The sequence below is a fragment of the Lemur catta genome, chromosome 1 (assembly GCF_020740605.2).
Source record: "Lemur catta isolate mLemCat1 chromosome 1, mLemCat1.pri, whole genome shotgun sequence".
Lineage (NCBI taxonomy): Eukaryota > Metazoa > Chordata > Mammalia > Primates > Lemuridae > Lemur > Lemur catta.
The window spans coordinates 159,735,135-159,752,277 of record NC_059128.1 but is presented as its reverse complement, the minus strand read 5'-3'; the positions used below and the strand labels follow the sequence as shown (position 1 = coordinate 159,752,277).

The following is a 17,143-nucleotide window of genomic DNA, read 5'->3' as shown; positions in this document are numbered from 1 at the left end:
TGATGAAAGTTCTGGAAATGGATAGTGGTAAGGCTTGCACAACAATGTTGAATATACTTAATGCTACTGAAATCAAAAGGACAAATTTTATATTTACTCCCCTCACAACCCAGCACTCCCAAATTGTGACTATACAGTACCCTGTATAAAGCTAGACTAATAAACCAATGGAAAGAAGGGAATATGACAAAGAGGGAAGAGTCACCAGTGGGGAAAGGAGTGATTTAATCAGTGAATTGTGCTGGGACAACTGGTTAACCTTATGGGAAAAAATAAAATTAGATCCCTAGTCCCCCATATAAATGCCATATGGTTTAAAGACCTTAAAATGAAAAGCAAAACTGTACGAATTTTAGACAAAACCTTACGGAAAAGAGTGGTAGAGCACACTAATATTTAAAACTCCTAAATATCAAAAGGCATTATAAACAAGGTTAAGAAAAGGGCAGAAGTTGAGGAAAGATATTTACAAACCGTATGAATAAAAAATAGTGTATAGAATATATAAAAAACTTATACTTTTATAAAGAAAAAGACATTCTAGAAGAAAAGTACTCAAAAGACATAATGATTCATAGAGGAAGAAATGAGAATGACCAATAAAAACCCAAATTCTCACAAGTAATTGAATTAGACAATCTCATAGTAATTAAAACAAAGAGAGAAACCATTTCACACTCATTGGCTTGGCCAATTTTAATGTCTAATAACACCAAGTGAGGAACTATGTGTGGTGATACTAGAACTTTTAAATTGCTGTTAGGAAAGTGATATACTCCTTATAACAGAAAAATTGGTGCAACCACTGTAGAGAGCAACTTACAAACCCATAGTAAAAGTCAGAGTTCAATGTACTCTGCAACTGAGCAACTCTACTTCTTGGTGTCAACTCCATAGAAACTTAAGCCTATGTGTACAAGGATGCAGAATATTCAATGCAGTACTAATTTATAAATAATAAAAAAGTGGAAACAAACTGTCTCCCAAAAGAAAAATTGATTAAATTTGGTTTATTTACATAATAAAAAATACTGTACAATGAAAATAATCTATATTTGCTAATGTGGATAAATCTCAAAAACAATGTCGAGTTAAAAGTCAGTTATAAAAGGGTATGTACAATGTGATAACATTCATATAAGATGTTAAGATACAAAACAATACTTAGTCTACAAATAAGCAATACTAAACAGTCTAGGATACAAACAATATTTAACAGTCTACAGCAAGAATATAGAAACACTAAAAGTACAAAAACTTTAACATTGATATTAGTTAGGATAATGGTTGACTCTGGAGATGAAGGGAAGATGAGGATCAAAGCTAGATCAGAAAATATCAGAACAACGATCTTTAAAGCAAAAGTAGAGGAAGTCAATGGCCTAGAGCAGGAGTTGGCAAACAGTTTTGGTAAAGGGCCAGAAAGTGATTATTTTAGGTTTTGCAGGCCAAGAGGCAAAATCAAGTATATTACTTAGGTTCATTATTGGGGTTTGATGTTAGTGCTTTATATCATCAAAATTGATTCCAAGTGTTTGATTTTTTCCAACTATTTAAAAATGTAAAAAGCATTCTTAGCTTACAGACCATCCAAAAACAGTCAGTGTGCTGGATTTGGCCCATAGGTTATAGTCCAACTGAACTTTCTGCAATGATGGAAATGTTCTACATTTCCCCAGTTGACCAATATGGTAACCACTAGTCACATGTGTCTACTGAGCAATTGAAATGTAGCTAGTGGGATGGAGAAATTGAATTTTTAATTGCATGTAGTCTTAGTCACTGTAGAGTTTCTATGAATTTACAGAATAGGTATAAGGGGAATGGCAAAGAAACAAACTGAAAAAGTGAAACTGTGGTAGGAGAGTAGGATGTATGAATCAATGATTTAGAGACAGAAAAAATTTGGGGTGATGAAAACGATTTTGGGGCCGGGTGTGGTGGCTCACGCCTGTAATCCTAGCACTCTGAGATGCCGAGGCAGGAGGATCACTGGAGGTCAGGAGTTCGAGACCAGCCTGAGCAAGAGTGAGAACCCGTCTCTACTGAAAAATAGAAACAAATGATTTGGACAGCTAAAAATATATATAGAAAAAATTAGCCAGGCACGGTGGTGCATGCCTGTAGTCTCAGCTACTCGGGAGGCTGAGGCAGAAGGATCGCTTAAGCCCAGGAGTTTGAGGTTGCTATGAGCTGGGCTGATGCCACGGCACTCTAGCATGGGCAACAGAGCGAGACTCTGTCTCAAAAAAAAAAAAAAAAGAAAAGGATTTTGGGTGTGACTGATAGGGAACATAGAAAGATACGGAGATACAGTCAAGAAAATTTGAGATCAGGATTGGAAGAGTCACTCAATAAAATCAGAATTTGTTGCTCACAAATTGGGAGACTGCACAATGAAAAGCTGGAAGAGAGGTGTTAGGTTGAGAGTATGATGGAGAAGATGAGAGTTTCATGGCAATGACTATAGAGAAGGGGAGGGGAGAGGAAATGTCCAAGGATAAAATAGTGAAGGCTAGAAAGCAAGACAAGCAGACAGATATTCTACATTTGATATTTAAAGAACAGAAGGAAAACATAATTGCTGTCTTATATGAACTTTATTGCTCTTTAAAAATGGATAATCTACAGTGTTTTAAAATTTAAAGAGGTATATACAAGTATAGATGTCAAACTTTCTAAACTGAACTAATTCCCTCTCACTGGTGGATCAAAAATACAGAAAAGTCCTTAGTATTCACACATTTAACATTTGAGATTTTTAACTAAATAAGGAGCTGTCCTGAAAGACCATGACATTTGTGATTTTATTGAGGCAGCACTTTGAACAACATACACTTAGAGCTTGGAGTTCAGAACTAGTCACTTACCTAGTCCTTGAGCCTAAACAGTCATTAATTTCTCCAATCATGATCCTATATACATTTCATCTATTAAAAAAAATTAAATATACAGTTGTATAAGGGATTCAGAAACAACTTAGGGTATACCCTACTGTGAATGTCAAGGATTTATTTCACTCAAATACTATATAAAGAGTTTCAAATGATCCTTAGCCTGTCTTAGAAAATCATTTACTCTAGTATCCCCCACTTAAGGGAAAAATAAAGATGCCAGAAACTTATAATTAAAATATCTTAATTTGAATAATCATTGATTTCCAAAATGTTGGTATAATATACATTTTGACTAAAATTGAGGAGTTTTGGCAACATAAGAAATCTAAACAATTATAGTGTTTAAGTCCAGTTATTTGTATTCAAAAGAAAAAATAAATTTATTAAAGCTTTAAGATAAAACATCACATTTGAAGTATAGTCTTGAAGAAACGTTTTAGGGTCCTATCAAGAGAATGTTCTATGGCAATAGTTCGACCCACTTGTGTACTATCTTACATATTCTCTCTTGGAGCAATAGAAAAGGGTATGGGATGAATTTAAACAGTATCCAACAAAAGCTTCATCGTATTTGTTTCATACTTTTTTTAGAATGACGTCTGGAATCCTTTTTTTGCTTAAAAATAGGAGAATCCAAGAAACATAAATCTGTAAAAGGGTCCCCTCTTCTCAGTTTCCTATAAGGATAAAAAGAGATCTTAGGCATAATCGTAAGAATCCCAATATTAACTTATTCTTTGGTATAAAGTTATGGCAAAATATGACAATTTTAATGTTTTTACTTCAGTTTATTAAATTTTTATGTTTCAAATATAACTCATTCTTAAACAAAGCTCTATAACCTTATTCCCCCAACATGCATCATTAAAAATGTGTTCTCACAAATCAAATACTTACGAAGCGAGTGTGGGCTCCTTATAGTTCACGCTGGCTGTGCACCTACGCTTAGGCAGAGACACTGCTGGGCTTTCTTTATTCTTTTTTGGAGAAAGAGAAAATCTCCTGATTTTAACTACAGGATAGAGGCCATTGGTGATATCCTTCAGGCTAAAATGAGGTGACTGGTGAGTTTCAGGTGGTGCACCTACAAAGACAACTTTTACTGAATATGGGTCCAAAACAAAACAAGACAAAATCACAGGAACTAAAATTATGCTCAATTATATATCTTAAATGTATACAAATCCAACATTTTATAATATAGATTTTTTTTTAACCTTTCTGTTTTTTTCTCTTCCTCTCAAACCAAACAATGTTGAAATAATTAACTACAGTAGATATGAACAACTGATAGAACACTTTACTAAAACTTAAAATTCTTCTGGGATAGCTTGGGGATAAAAAGTTAGTTTAAGCTAACTATTGAATTTCATTTTAGTCATACCTTGCTATTTAGAACCATCATGGCCTCTTTATCTCATTCAATACCAAGTTTATCATTAAGTAGCTTCCTATAGTTTTTTTTGTTTTGTTTTGTTTTTAAGAGACAGTCTCACACTGTTGCCCAGGCTGGAGTGCAGTGGCTCAATCATAGTTCGCTGCAATCTCAAACTCCTGGGCTCAAGCGATCCTCCTGCCCCAGCCTCTCAAGTAGTTGGGACTACAGGTGAGTGCCACCATGTCTGGCTAATTTTTAATTTTTTTGTAGAGACAAGGTCTTACTATGCTGCCCAGGCTAGTCTCTAACTCCTGGGCTCAAGTGATCCTCCCACCTCAGCCTCCCAAAGTGCTGGGATTACAGGCTCAAGACACCATAGCCAACCCCCTCTAGTCTTATAAACCCTCTTAAACTCCTTCTAGTAAATAAATGAGAATCATCTAAATCATAGCCTCTGTGTAAACCAGAAGAAAAGGGGTTCCCTCTAGTAAAGCTAGTATGTTACAAAGTTACCTAGTGTTTTTCTTGTCAGAAACAACCAAGTTATTCTACTTTGGAGGTACACCCGTAATGGGAAGCAGGTGCCCAGAACACAGTAAGGATACTGCAAGACAAACAGTCCCTTCAAATAGCTTCAAAAAGCAAATGGTATTCCCCCAAAACCTAAATTGTAACTATGAAATGATTTTATATGAAGCAGGCTCTAGTGTCATCTGGGTTTAAAACAGCATTTTTTGTTGCCACATAAATGTACGATATTAATTATTCCAACTTTCAGCTTGAGAAATATGTATAAACAACAATATCAGATCAGTTGCTGTATTCCAGAATAATGCTTCTCAAACTTTAATGGGTATGAATCCACAGAGGAACTTGTTAAAGAGATGCAGATCCTGACTCAAAGGTATGGGGCATGGCCTGAGATTCTGCATTTCTAAGTTTCCAGGTGATGCTGATGCTGGTAGTCTGGGGAACAAACTCAGAGTAATACTACTTTAGAGTGTATTTTTTTTTTCTTGTAAAAAGTTATCATGGACATTTTCAAATGTACATAAAGATGGTGACAACAGTATAATGAACTCTGAGTTACCCAGTTTCAATAACTATCAACATCTTGCCAATCTTGTTTGATTTATTCTACCATCATTACAGCATATTTTTTAAAAAGATATTTGCATGCTACCACCACCTAACTGGTGAAGTTGGAAAGTTCCCTTCAATTTTTTAGGCTTTAGTTTCCTTATAAACAAAATAAGCGTGATAACACACACCTGTACTTCATAGAACTGTTCTGAGGATCAAATAAAACAACAACAGTATTTTGAGTGATACAACCTGACCATATACATTAGTTTTACCATACTAACTAAAATTCCAAGGTGAAAATCTTTGTGGGCAGCTGTACGGTATATTACCAACATTTGCACCAAGCCTACTTTTGATCTCATAAAAGCAAGATTTTCGAGCCACAGTTTTTAGATGTCTTATAAATGTTTTACAAAAGAAAACTAAGCCCATCAATTGAGGAAAACATTTTTTGGTCTCATTAGGCTACTTTCACCAACTAGAAAATCATTTTAAATCATAGTTTCTGTCAAATTAAATATAAAGTAAAGCCATTAAAATGACAAGTCACTGGATCAAGTTTGATTTCATTTTCAAGGGGACGTTTCAGGTGAGTGTATAAAAGATATTTTAATTCAACCTAACTCCACAAAAAAGCCCCCCTTGGGGGAATCTCATTTACTGAAACAAAAATACTGTCTCCACAACAAGTAATGTTTGTTGTTAAAGAGGATTTAAATTAGCATGAAGTAGGTCAGAGCAACACAACTGTGATTTCCACCCCCAGTCTCCCACTATTTAATCACACCGTAACTTCCCCCAAAGAGGGACAGATGGTAAGTTTATAACCTCCCCCAGAGAAACAGATGGTGAGTATAGTATATAAGCATCAGGAGTGATCATTTATCATAAACATTAAAAATGCAGGCAAACAAGTAGATCACTTACTGGTAGGAGCTTTTGTTGGCTTAGAATCCTCGGTCTCTTTTTCATCTGTATATTTTAGTGCTCTTTTAGATTGAGGCCTGGTGACTGGTCTCTTATCTGAATCGCTGGCGAGATTTTGAATATTCTTGCAACTAGGCAAATAGAGGTCATCAGAATCATCTCCTGAGCTACTTGATTCACAGGTGCTTACTTCAGACTTGTTGTTTTCTTCTCTATCAGAATCATTGCTCATTTGTTTTCGGAAAGGAGTGAGATGAACACCCTCTTCCAAATTAAAATTGTAAGCGTCACCGGAACTGACAGATTCATCCAACTTTTTTTTTGAAATATTAATAGTTCTTTTATTTTCACTTTTGTTCTCTTTATATTTTGATATAGATTTTGATTTTCTCCTTCTGTTAGCTTTTCTCTTCTCTTCTCTTTTTCTTCCTTGTGCAGTTCTATGCTTATTTTTAGTTTGTTCAGATTTAGATTCTAAAATGACTTCTTTTGTTTTAGTAAACCTTCCTGGGTGAATCAGCATTGGTGGTAAGTTAATGTGGTCCTTGTTCCATTGACAAACATTTTGTTCTACATTCTCAGGTATGTGCATGTTTATTAGTGGGTCTACAAATCTAATTTTTTCCAATTCAAAAGACTGCTCTGCCAAATGACTGGTTTCAAAATCATCCAAGGTATCAAACTGACACGGACTGTTAAAATGTTTCTTCAAACTGCCACGACGGACAGATACAGTTCTAGGTAAGACATTATCAGTAGACTTAGCTTCACCTGAATCAGAATCAAATCCAAGTGTGTCTTGAGGAATAATGGATACTTGCTCTGAGAATTTTAAAAATAAATGAGAAAAAGTCTTAACTTTGTGGAAATTTGAATTTCAAGAATTTTGGAATTCAAAGTTAAAAATGGAATGACAGAAAAGGCATTTACTGTCATTTACTATAGTTTTCCTACATTTACAGTAAGTAAATAAAAATCTAGGTAATTTAATATTACCATCTATTTATTTGTCAGTGATCAACTGATGGCGTATATCTGACCTGTGAAAGAATCTTATACAGTTTGAGTATCCCTAATTTGAATATCCAAAATCTAAAATGCTTCAAAATCTGAAACTATGTGAGTGTAGACATGATGCTTCAAGCAAATGATCATTGGAGCATTTTGAATTTCAGATTTTCTGATTAGGGATGCTGAAACAGGTATGGGGCAAACACTCTAAAATTTGAAAAAACCTGCAACACTTCTAGTTCCAAGCATTTTGGATAAGGGATACTCAAACTGTATGATCTTCAAAAATATTCTAACATGGGGTTTTATGTGCTTTTGGCTTAAAGAAAAATGAATAGTCTATATCTATCATTGAGTACAGATTCAGAGGAGCAGAACCTCAGATTCCAAAGTGGGACAAATACAATGAGAAAGTGGAAGCTAAGTTGTTCTTTGAAAAATGAGTTAGATTTGATAATTGGAAAGCCTTTCAGGTAAGAAATATAATCTGTGTTTTTAGGAAAAGTGAGGATATTTGTCTGGTTTTGCTTATTCAAATGCTATCCCTTCTTCACAGCTTAGTTCAAGTAGAGGGGATTGATATTTGAGGATACTGACATATCAATTTAATAGTAAGAAGGGCATGACTTTGGAGTTCAGCTTTGAGTTTAAACCGTAGCTGTTATCATCTGGGCTATTTCATGTGAGATGCTTCACCTCTTTGAGTCTATGTAAAACGGGACTGACTGTACTTATATTCCTAGGTCATTCTGAGGGTTACGTTATGTGAGATAATGTATGTAAAATGCCTAACACAGAGCTTGACACACAGTAGGGCTCAGTAAACTGCTGCCATAGTCACAGCCAAAGTTTTTGATTAAAGATTTGGCATAATGAATGGATGTATTTTAAAACGCTATTATTCTGTGTAAAAATAAACAGATTTGCTTTGAGCAGAATACCAGATGAGCAGATTTAAAAAATTTTCTTAAAAAAGGAATTAGAGAAATGTAATTATATTACCTGTTCTCAAGATCTTATCTTACCCTTACTAATATTTTTACATTTTCACTTGAATTACCTTCTATTTGAAATGATTCTCTTTGTCTTGGAAGGTCAGTGTCTTCAAGAGGAACTCGCCTTACAAAATACCAATGAAAAGTGAAAATTTATTTATTATGTAATAAAAACAAATTTAACATTTTCCTAAATTATAGGTTTCTTTCCTTTAGTATCATTTCATAATTCTATTCCAAATCAATATATCTATTCTGTATCAAAGGAAACCAAAAAACACTTACATTGATTACATGGAGGTTGATTTGTTATGACTGACATTCAACTCCCACTGGAAGAACTAACATATCAAGTTGGATATGTTTTCCACTTGAAAACATGCCATAATCCAATTCATTTAACTGAAGAAATAGCTAATCAGAATTGACTTAAAAAATATTTTTTAAAAATACAGTTTGATTACTTAACTCTTCAGGAGGCTGTTTTATCATTAGCGCAGCTGTGCTTTGTTGGTAATACATGCCTTTATGGTGCTTAACACTACTGAACTCTTCTGAAATTGTTTAACATTGTTCATTTTCTTTAAAAATCTTGCTCTTCTTTGGTTTAAGAAATAAGAAATTTTCTTTATGTTCTAATACTGTTACTGGCTATTTCATTTTAACAATTTCATTCCTTATTCTCCATAGAGTTTTCTACTCTAGACATCAAAAATTTAACAATAGATTTAGGTAATAGATATAGAGCTGTTTTAACTACTTTAGAAATCTTGTAAAAAAAATCAATTACCTCCTCTTATTTTTTACCCATAACAAAAATTTTGTCATATCTCAAAGTTTAAAAATTTAGAAACTACTAATGATTAAAAGTAATCTATGGAGATAGAAATCATATTAGCAGTTACTTCTGTAAGGAGAGAGGGATAGACTTGAAAGGGATACAGGGAACTGTCTATGGCAGTAGATCTCACCTAAGGGCAATTATGCTCCCCAGGGGATATCTAGCAATATATGAAGTCATTTTTGGGTCTCATGACTCGGGGAGAGGGATGTTACTGGCATTTAGTGGGCAGAGGTAAAGGATACTACTAAACATCCCACAATGCATAGACAGCCTTCTACAACAAAGAATTATCTGGCCCATGATGTCATTAGTACCAATACTGAGAAACCCTGGGCTAGATTGATGGCAATGCTCTCTATCTTAATTGAAGTTTTGCTCCACAGATACATGCATTAGTCAAGATCATCAAACTGTGCAATTAAGATTTGTGCATTTTACATCTGTGTATGTAATTAAATCTCTATAATTCATAAGCAAACAAATAAAGTACACCTGAGCCAAGAGAAGGGGAAGAAGGTATATAGGGTCTAATTGGAAAAATAAATTGGATCAGCAAGACAGTGTGACAGCTGTTTTGAATACGTTGTTTTATTACATGTATTTTCTAAACTAGACTATTTGTAGGATTGGTAAAATATAGTCATTTCAATAACCGATCCTTCCTAGAATAAAAAGATGATACAGAGAAAAATATGACTGAAGGGAATAGTTTAAAAATTCTAGCAAGGCTTCTTATTCTTAGACATCAAAAAAGTATTAATAGTTACATCTAAGAAAAAGAAACCTTTACATTGGCTATATATAATAAAATTTTAACACATCAAATTTTCTTAAAGATATTCTCAGTTGAGAGAATATCAGACCCCAAATCCAAGAGTTGATATGATGGAAATTTCCTTTTATAAATGGACTACAGAATTAAATCTTTCTTGGTATTAATAATCATAATAAGGAATTTGATACTAACGGTAAATTCTTCATACATAAATCCCTGGAGTTGTCATCACTATTGGAGTCCATTCCAGAGGGACATATTTCCTGGTTCTGTTAATGCATTAAAACAAAACACTGTTGTAACCGAAGTAGTCATAACAAAACACTCATTTATTCAACAATATATACTTATTGACAGTCTACTATGGTGCCATGCACTGTTCTAGGAACTGCAACTATAATAGCTAAAAAACAGATTAAATCCTATCCCCTTAAAGCTTACATTCTAGTGCAGGGGGAAAAAAAAGAACAAAGATAGATGATAATTTGTAGACTCAAAGGAAACAGTCATTGAAAGAGCGGGAGGAAAAGGAAGAAGTGGAAATAACAAATACAAAAGTCATGCTATAGGAAAAACCTTGCTGTGTTTAGGAAAGAAAGACTGTATGGCTGGAACATAGTCACTGAGAACAGTAGACGATGCATTTGCAGAGGCCAGATAATGTAGGGCCTTGAAAGCCATGAGCTTGGATTTTAGTCTGTGATGGGAAGTTAATTAATATTAAGAAGAGAAATAAAATGATTAAAGTTTTAAAAGGACCAGTCTGGCCACTATGTGAGGCATGGATTGAAAGTGGCCAGGAGTAGAAGGAATCATCATAGTAAATCAAGTACAACATGATATCAGCGAGGTCTAGAGTCATGGCTATGGAATGAAGCCCAGTGGAAGGCCTTGAGATAACAAATCATGCTCAGGGATAGAACAGGGATGGAGGTGAGGACAATGAAGGAGAAGGAAGCCTCTTATGGTTTTGGCCTAAGCAAATGGGTAGGCTACTTTACTGAGATGAGTAAGACAGAGGGAGCCAAAAGTACATATTATCTTTGGAAGGGGGAAAAACAGAATTGTGCTTTTTATAAAGTATGTCTAAGATGTTTTATAAACGTTTAAGTGGAGATATCAAGTAGTAGCTGTATGTATGTGGATCTGTGTTTAGTTCTTGTACTATAAATTTGGAAGTCACCAGCAGAAAGATGGTATATAAAGCTATGGGAGAGGATGAGTGTAGGACAACTGGCATTTAAATATACAGCAAAGAAGCAGCCAGCCAAAATGATTGACATGGACAAGTCAGAAAGGTAGGAAGAAAACTAGGGGAGCGTGATATCAAGAAAGCTAAGAGAAGGTCGGGTGCAGTGGCTCATGCCTGTAATCCTAGCACTCTGGGAGGCTGAGGTGGGAGGATTGCTTGAGCTCAGGAGTTCCAAGAAAGCTAAGAGAGAAGGTATTTCAAGTAAAGAGTAATCTCTGTATTGCATGTTACTGAAAGGTCAAGAAGAAAGAGAAGTGACCACTGAATTTGGAGGTTTTGGTGACCTTGACACACAGCAACAATAGAATGGTAGGTATAGAAGCCAGATTAAGAGTGGTTTCAAAAGCTAAAGAAGTAAAGATGGTGAATGCACTGTTCTCTTTGGAAAAGTTCGGCTGTGAAGCGAAGCAGAGAAACAAGATAGAGAGATATGAGACCAGGAGAGGTTTCATTTTTCTTTTTGTCTTAAAGTGAGAAATACTAAAGCATATTTGTACGACAACTGGAATGATCCAGTAGAGAGGGAGACACGTCAAGTGAACAAACTTCCAGGAGCAAAGTCCTATAGGAGGTGAGAAGAGGTAATCTGATGCACAAGGGGAACCTGGCCTTTAATAGGAGCAGGGACACTTCTGCCACTGTGACAAGAGGGAAGATAGAGAACACAAGTGTAGACACAGGCAGATTTGTAGATTTGTGTTAGGAAGATGAGAATTCTAGTTCAATTCCTAAGAGGCCATTCTAATTTAGTTCAATTGTTTTTTGAAATCTGATGCACATATATGTTGATGCTGTAATGAACAAACTAAAACTCTTCATCAGAAACAAAAAAAACGGAAATTTAATTCTGTTAAAACCTTTAAATTTGATATCCACATAGCTAATGTTCTGAAACTAATACAATTATTGAAGATAAATAAAAGAGAAAAGAAAATTTAACTATACAGCAATATAACTTAAAAACAAATCACTAAAAAGATCTATTATAAAATTTAGGGAATGAAAGGCTATTACAGAAATTACTCACAAGCTAAGTTAACTACTGGTAGGCAAGAAAACATTCTTATAAATAAAGCATTTTAAGCTTCTCCATCACTGCTAAGTGGACTTGATAAACATTGAAGCACAAATATAGAATGATGGTTGAGAACGAGTGACACACACAATGAGCATATGGCAGAAAATAAACCTTGATGTTTTAAATGCTAACACATTTGTCTAGCAACTAACAACGTTTTAATAAATACTCAAAAATCATTGATTGCCTGTGGTAATAGATGTTTTTCCCACTGCTTTTGTGATTATCTCATTGAGTATTCATTTTATACTATTTGTGTGCCATTTCAGCAAAAACTTTGGAAAGGGAGGAGGAAGATTCAAATGTCTTTGGAGAGTTTTTTTCTCCTAGTAGTTGACTGAACAAGGGAAAGAAAAAATTTGGAAAGATTACATTCTGAAAAAAAATTAAAATAATCTAATACTCACATGAAGGTGAAGAAATCATATCTAATGCAATTCTCATCTACACTGTCTACATACATATTGCCTGTGTGTGTACCTATGTATATGTATATACTGCACATGTATCTACATCACACATAGAAAAAAAAAGGAATCACTCTAGTTATAGAAAGTAAGAACTCTTTCACTGACATCTGTTAATGGAGAGGTGACTTTAATTCCTTTCTCAAGTATCCCCCAATCCCTGGTCTTCTGGCCTCCTGGCCTAACTGGCAATGCAACTGTCTTCACCGGCATAGCAAACAGCCACTGAGAAGAAAGTAAACTGTTCTGTCAACACCTGACACTCACCACTGATTTTCTTTTTCTCTGCCCCATGTGATTTCCCTGGCAGTGGCTTCTGGGAAAAGGGAAGGAGAAACTGGCTCATCTTTGCTCTTCTCAGTATTTTTTTATTTGAAACAGTCTTGCTCCGTTGCCCGGGCTAGAGTGCCATGGCGTCAGCCTAGCTCACAGCAACCTCAAACTCCTGGAGTTAAGCAATCCTTCTGCCTCAGCCTCCTGAGTAGCTGGGACTACAGGCATGAGCCACTATGCCTGGCTATTTTTTTCTCTATATATTTTTAGTTATCCAGCTAATTTCTTTCTATTCTTAGTAGAGACAAGGTCTCCCTCTTGCTCAGGCTGGTCTCGAACTCCTGACCATGAGCGATCCACCAGCCTCGGCCTCCCAGAGTGCTAGGATTACAGGCTTGAGCCACTGCGCCTGGCCTTGCTCTTCTCAGTATTAACGTACAATGAGACACAAAGAATATCCTAAAGCAAACTTTCTCAACGTCTGTAATATTTTGGCTGGCAGGACCATTTTTGACCCCTTTCTTTAGAACCTTAGACACAAACAGAATCAGATTAAAAATTTGGTCAGCACACTATTCAGGATATTTCTTATCTGGGAGATAATGTATAGTCTTCCTTATTTAGCCAACAAATAGGTAAAAAAGATTCTACAAAAAGCACTTAAACACTCCCCATTCCTCAAATAAAGGTAGTTCTTATAAAACCCCACTGGATATAGCAAAACTACAAAGAAAACCTAAGATAGCACTGATTAAAACTTTTGGATTAGTCCACTTCAACTACCACCTTTAGCTTAGTTGTATTGTCTTTGACTGACTTAGCTGAACATTCAAATGGACTGGCAGTGTATAAAAGGCTAAACTATTTCTTCTATACCTTATCTTGCAACCTGCTTTCAGAACCAAGTTAGGCAGGCACAAACCTTAATCAGCTACATGTTTGAAGCTTTCTTAATTAGCCACACACAATAGCTGTACTAGACCACTGAAGAAGGATGTTTTAATCAATTCACTAATAACAGAGCTATCGGTAGTTAATTTAAATAACGTAATTGATCTAAACAACTTACTCGTGGATTAACTTTTTCTTTAAGAAATTCAGCCTTTGTAATAAAAATACCTGAGCAGCTTCTTTTTGTTGTGAAGTAAATTTTTCTTTCAATGCATATAGCTGACATGCAAGGTAGTAGCATTCTTTTCTCAGCTGTAGGATAATATCTTGGGCTTCTCTTACTTTGGATTTTTCATTTTCCAAAGCTAAAACTAACATTCTGTTGTTGTCTTGGTAATTTTTCAGCAGTGTAGAAGTATTGGCTAAAAGAGGATAAAAAAAGTTTATGAGTTATTAAATGTAAACTTAAAAGTGATGTAAAAGGAAAACATAAAAATATCTTACTGATTATTTGGCATGGTGCAGCTATAAAAGACTTGCGTTTGCCAATCTCTGCCAAGTTTTTATTCCTTTTCTCTTTCATTCGCTTCTTTATGTCTTCAAGACTATCTTGAAAGGACTTTTTAAGGCACCTTTCCTTGGCCATCTTATGCCTAAGAATTTAAAACAACAAAAAATATTTAATTTTTCTCAGAGACAATATTATCAAAATATACAACTTAAGAATGAAAATAAAGGTTGTTATAAAGAATGGATTAAATAGACTTAACTGTAAAATTAGCTCAAAGTAGATAAGTTAGCTGACCTGATAATAATTTAAACTTTGCAGCTTTAAAATCCCATTAATATTTTTGGCATAATCTTATCCTCCTCAGGCACTTTATAGGGAAGTTTTATTGAATACGGATTTTTAACCCCAAAATTCCATAATATTCCACTTATTCATTCTTTAACAAATACTCATTGGAGCCTATATGCTAGGCAATATGGGAAGTGCTTATTATTTTGATGCCATTACTATTTATGCTTCTTACAAAAAATGTTTATGACCAACTTTAGTGCTTAAACTTACAGCATTAGTTCAGCGGCAATCATATATCTGTACTTTGTTTTCCACCTCTTCTCTAATTATTAATTTATCAGAATAGCTCATTCAATTACTCTTCCACACTCTTTTAACCCAGTAACACTTATAATATGCACACACTCTCAAGAAAGTCAAGGTGTTCCATAGAGGTTTAAACTATGTAGCACTAAATACAATTTTAATAGGCTATTATAACAATTATAGAGCTGGAATGCACAGGAACTAGGGCAGAGGCACTTGTTAGTATTCTCAAAGTTATTGCTAAAATTCAGGGCTGTAAATTATGAATATAGCAAATAAGACATTAAATAAAAATTGTTCCACATACAGTTTGAGGTTGTAGTGAGCTATGATGACGCCACTACAGTCTAGTTCAGGCAACAGAAAAAGACTGTGTCTCAAAAAAAAAGTAGTAAAACATACAATGACAGAGGAATATGCTATTGAGTATATTAATACATAGTACACTGAATCTTTCAGTGCTGACAATCAGATACGCTTCATCATGGTACTAAACATGTCAAACTACTCTTTGTGAATATCTTTTACCCTAGAGAGCACTTTGCAGATCTTAACGTTACAAAAAAAAAAAAAAATTCTTGTTTCCTATGATAATCTATGTATACAATTTTCACCATAAAGGGTATTTCCATCTCTAAGTAAAATATTTTCCTAAACCTAACATTTTCTTGAGTATTTTCTCCAGGTTTTATTTTCCTTTTTGCAGTGTCTTGGGTCTTAAATATAATGTAGATGCCATTTAAGTATTTCCTTTCTACCAACATATATACAATATATACTGGGAGGTACCCAGTAGAACAAGGGCAACTATTTTTTAAAGCAGTAATGGCACATGGGTTGTATAAAATAACCTGCCACAATGAAGTTTTGAAATTAGAACTGGAGATGTTTGAGAGCCATACAGATTAAGTAAATGATCTAGCTTACTTAAGGTATTTTAAAAGAAAAGCCTTATCTAAAAAGCTTTCATTATCACATTTAATAAAGTTAATATCACAAAAGAAATTTGTCATAAGTTTTATTTCCTCCCTAGGGCGATGGTGTTAAAAGGGGGTGTGTAGAGAGAACGAATGAAAGCTGAGACAGGCCAAGCCGGGTGCCGGATGACCGTCTCTATGGTTACGGTGTTTGTGCATGGGCTCTGGATTCAAAAGAACTAAAATATTTGATCTCCACCCATAATTTTCCACTTAGTCCTGCTGCGCAGGCAGCCGGGTAGCGCAGTGGTCAGTTCTGGCCTCTGCGGGGTAACTGACGAAGCGAGAGGCCCGGTAGGAGGTTCACGACCCCCTTTAACAACAGGAAACCGGAACATCGGAAAGCACAGATCGAGCGGTTCGGCAGCGTAAAGCGCTCGGTCAGTTTGACTCCATAGCCGGAGCTATCGGCCATCGAATTTAGAACGATACTGGGAACCTGAGGGAAGCCAAAGAGAGGGGTCACTACGCCTTTGTTCCACCCCTGAAAAACCCACGGCTTTCTGTTGCTCCGAGGGCTTGGCGAAAGCCCAGAGGGGGTTGCCGGAAGTGGGCCTGGCCTCCCTCTTCCCTCAGGCGCGTCCCAAACGATACCTTGGCCGCTGCTTCTGCAGCAGCTACCGCGCGCCTCTTCACATTCCAGGGCTCGGCGAGGGTCTCCCGCCGCGCGCGAGCCCGCGATCCAGGCCCTCCAGGTCTGTGGCACCGTCTCCCGTAGTCCGCAGCTACGGCGATGACATTCGAAATTTTCCGCCACGCTCTCCCATTGGCTAGCTGGCGGGCCGTCACGTGACGCGACGGCGCAGCCACGGCCACAGACTCAGGCAGAGTCCCTCCTCGGCAGGCGACGTCACGTGACGCGCTCAGACCGGGCGTGCACATCCGGGTATCTACCAGGTTCCCTGCTCCTCCGCTGGGGGCGGAACCAGTGGTTCAGCCCCTCAGAACCCGCCAGGCCGGGGCTTTTCTGCTGAGTCGCAGGACTTTTATGGGTGGAGTGACTCCCAGACCTTTAAGACGGGGTATGTTTCCTCGTTCAAAGCTTCCTGTTTCTTTAGCGTGACAGCTTCCCATCTACCAGGTTGTGCTCAAGGGCTCCCTCTTGTGAGAAGAATCTAGCTTTGTTGCCGGCTCAAGCGGTTAGCCAGCTTGCTACATGGAGGCAGTTTTTGGGGAAATTGAAA

At 36.2% G+C, this 17,143-nt stretch overlaps 1 protein-coding gene across 1 annotated transcript; it reads right to left on the bottom strand.

Annotated features, from left to right (window-relative positions):
* Positions 1–3,249: 3,249 nt before the first annotated feature.
* Positions 3,250–16,718, bottom strand: SGO1 (shugoshin 1). Its single transcript, XM_045538071.1, has 8 exons — positions 16,554–16,718; positions 14,379–14,527; positions 14,103–14,296; positions 10,106–10,182; positions 8,360–8,418; positions 6,289–7,110; positions 3,795–3,981; positions 3,250–3,574 (listed from the first exon to the last, which is right to left on the bottom strand). The coding sequence occupies exons 2-8, from the start codon at positions 14,518–14,520 to the stop codon at positions 3,460–3,462; spliced, it is 1,596 nt and encodes a 531-aa protein (XP_045394027.1). The 5' UTR covers positions 14,521–14,527; positions 16,554–16,718; the 3' UTR covers positions 3,250–3,459.
* Between the last annotated feature and the right edge of the window lie 425 nt (positions 16,719–17,143).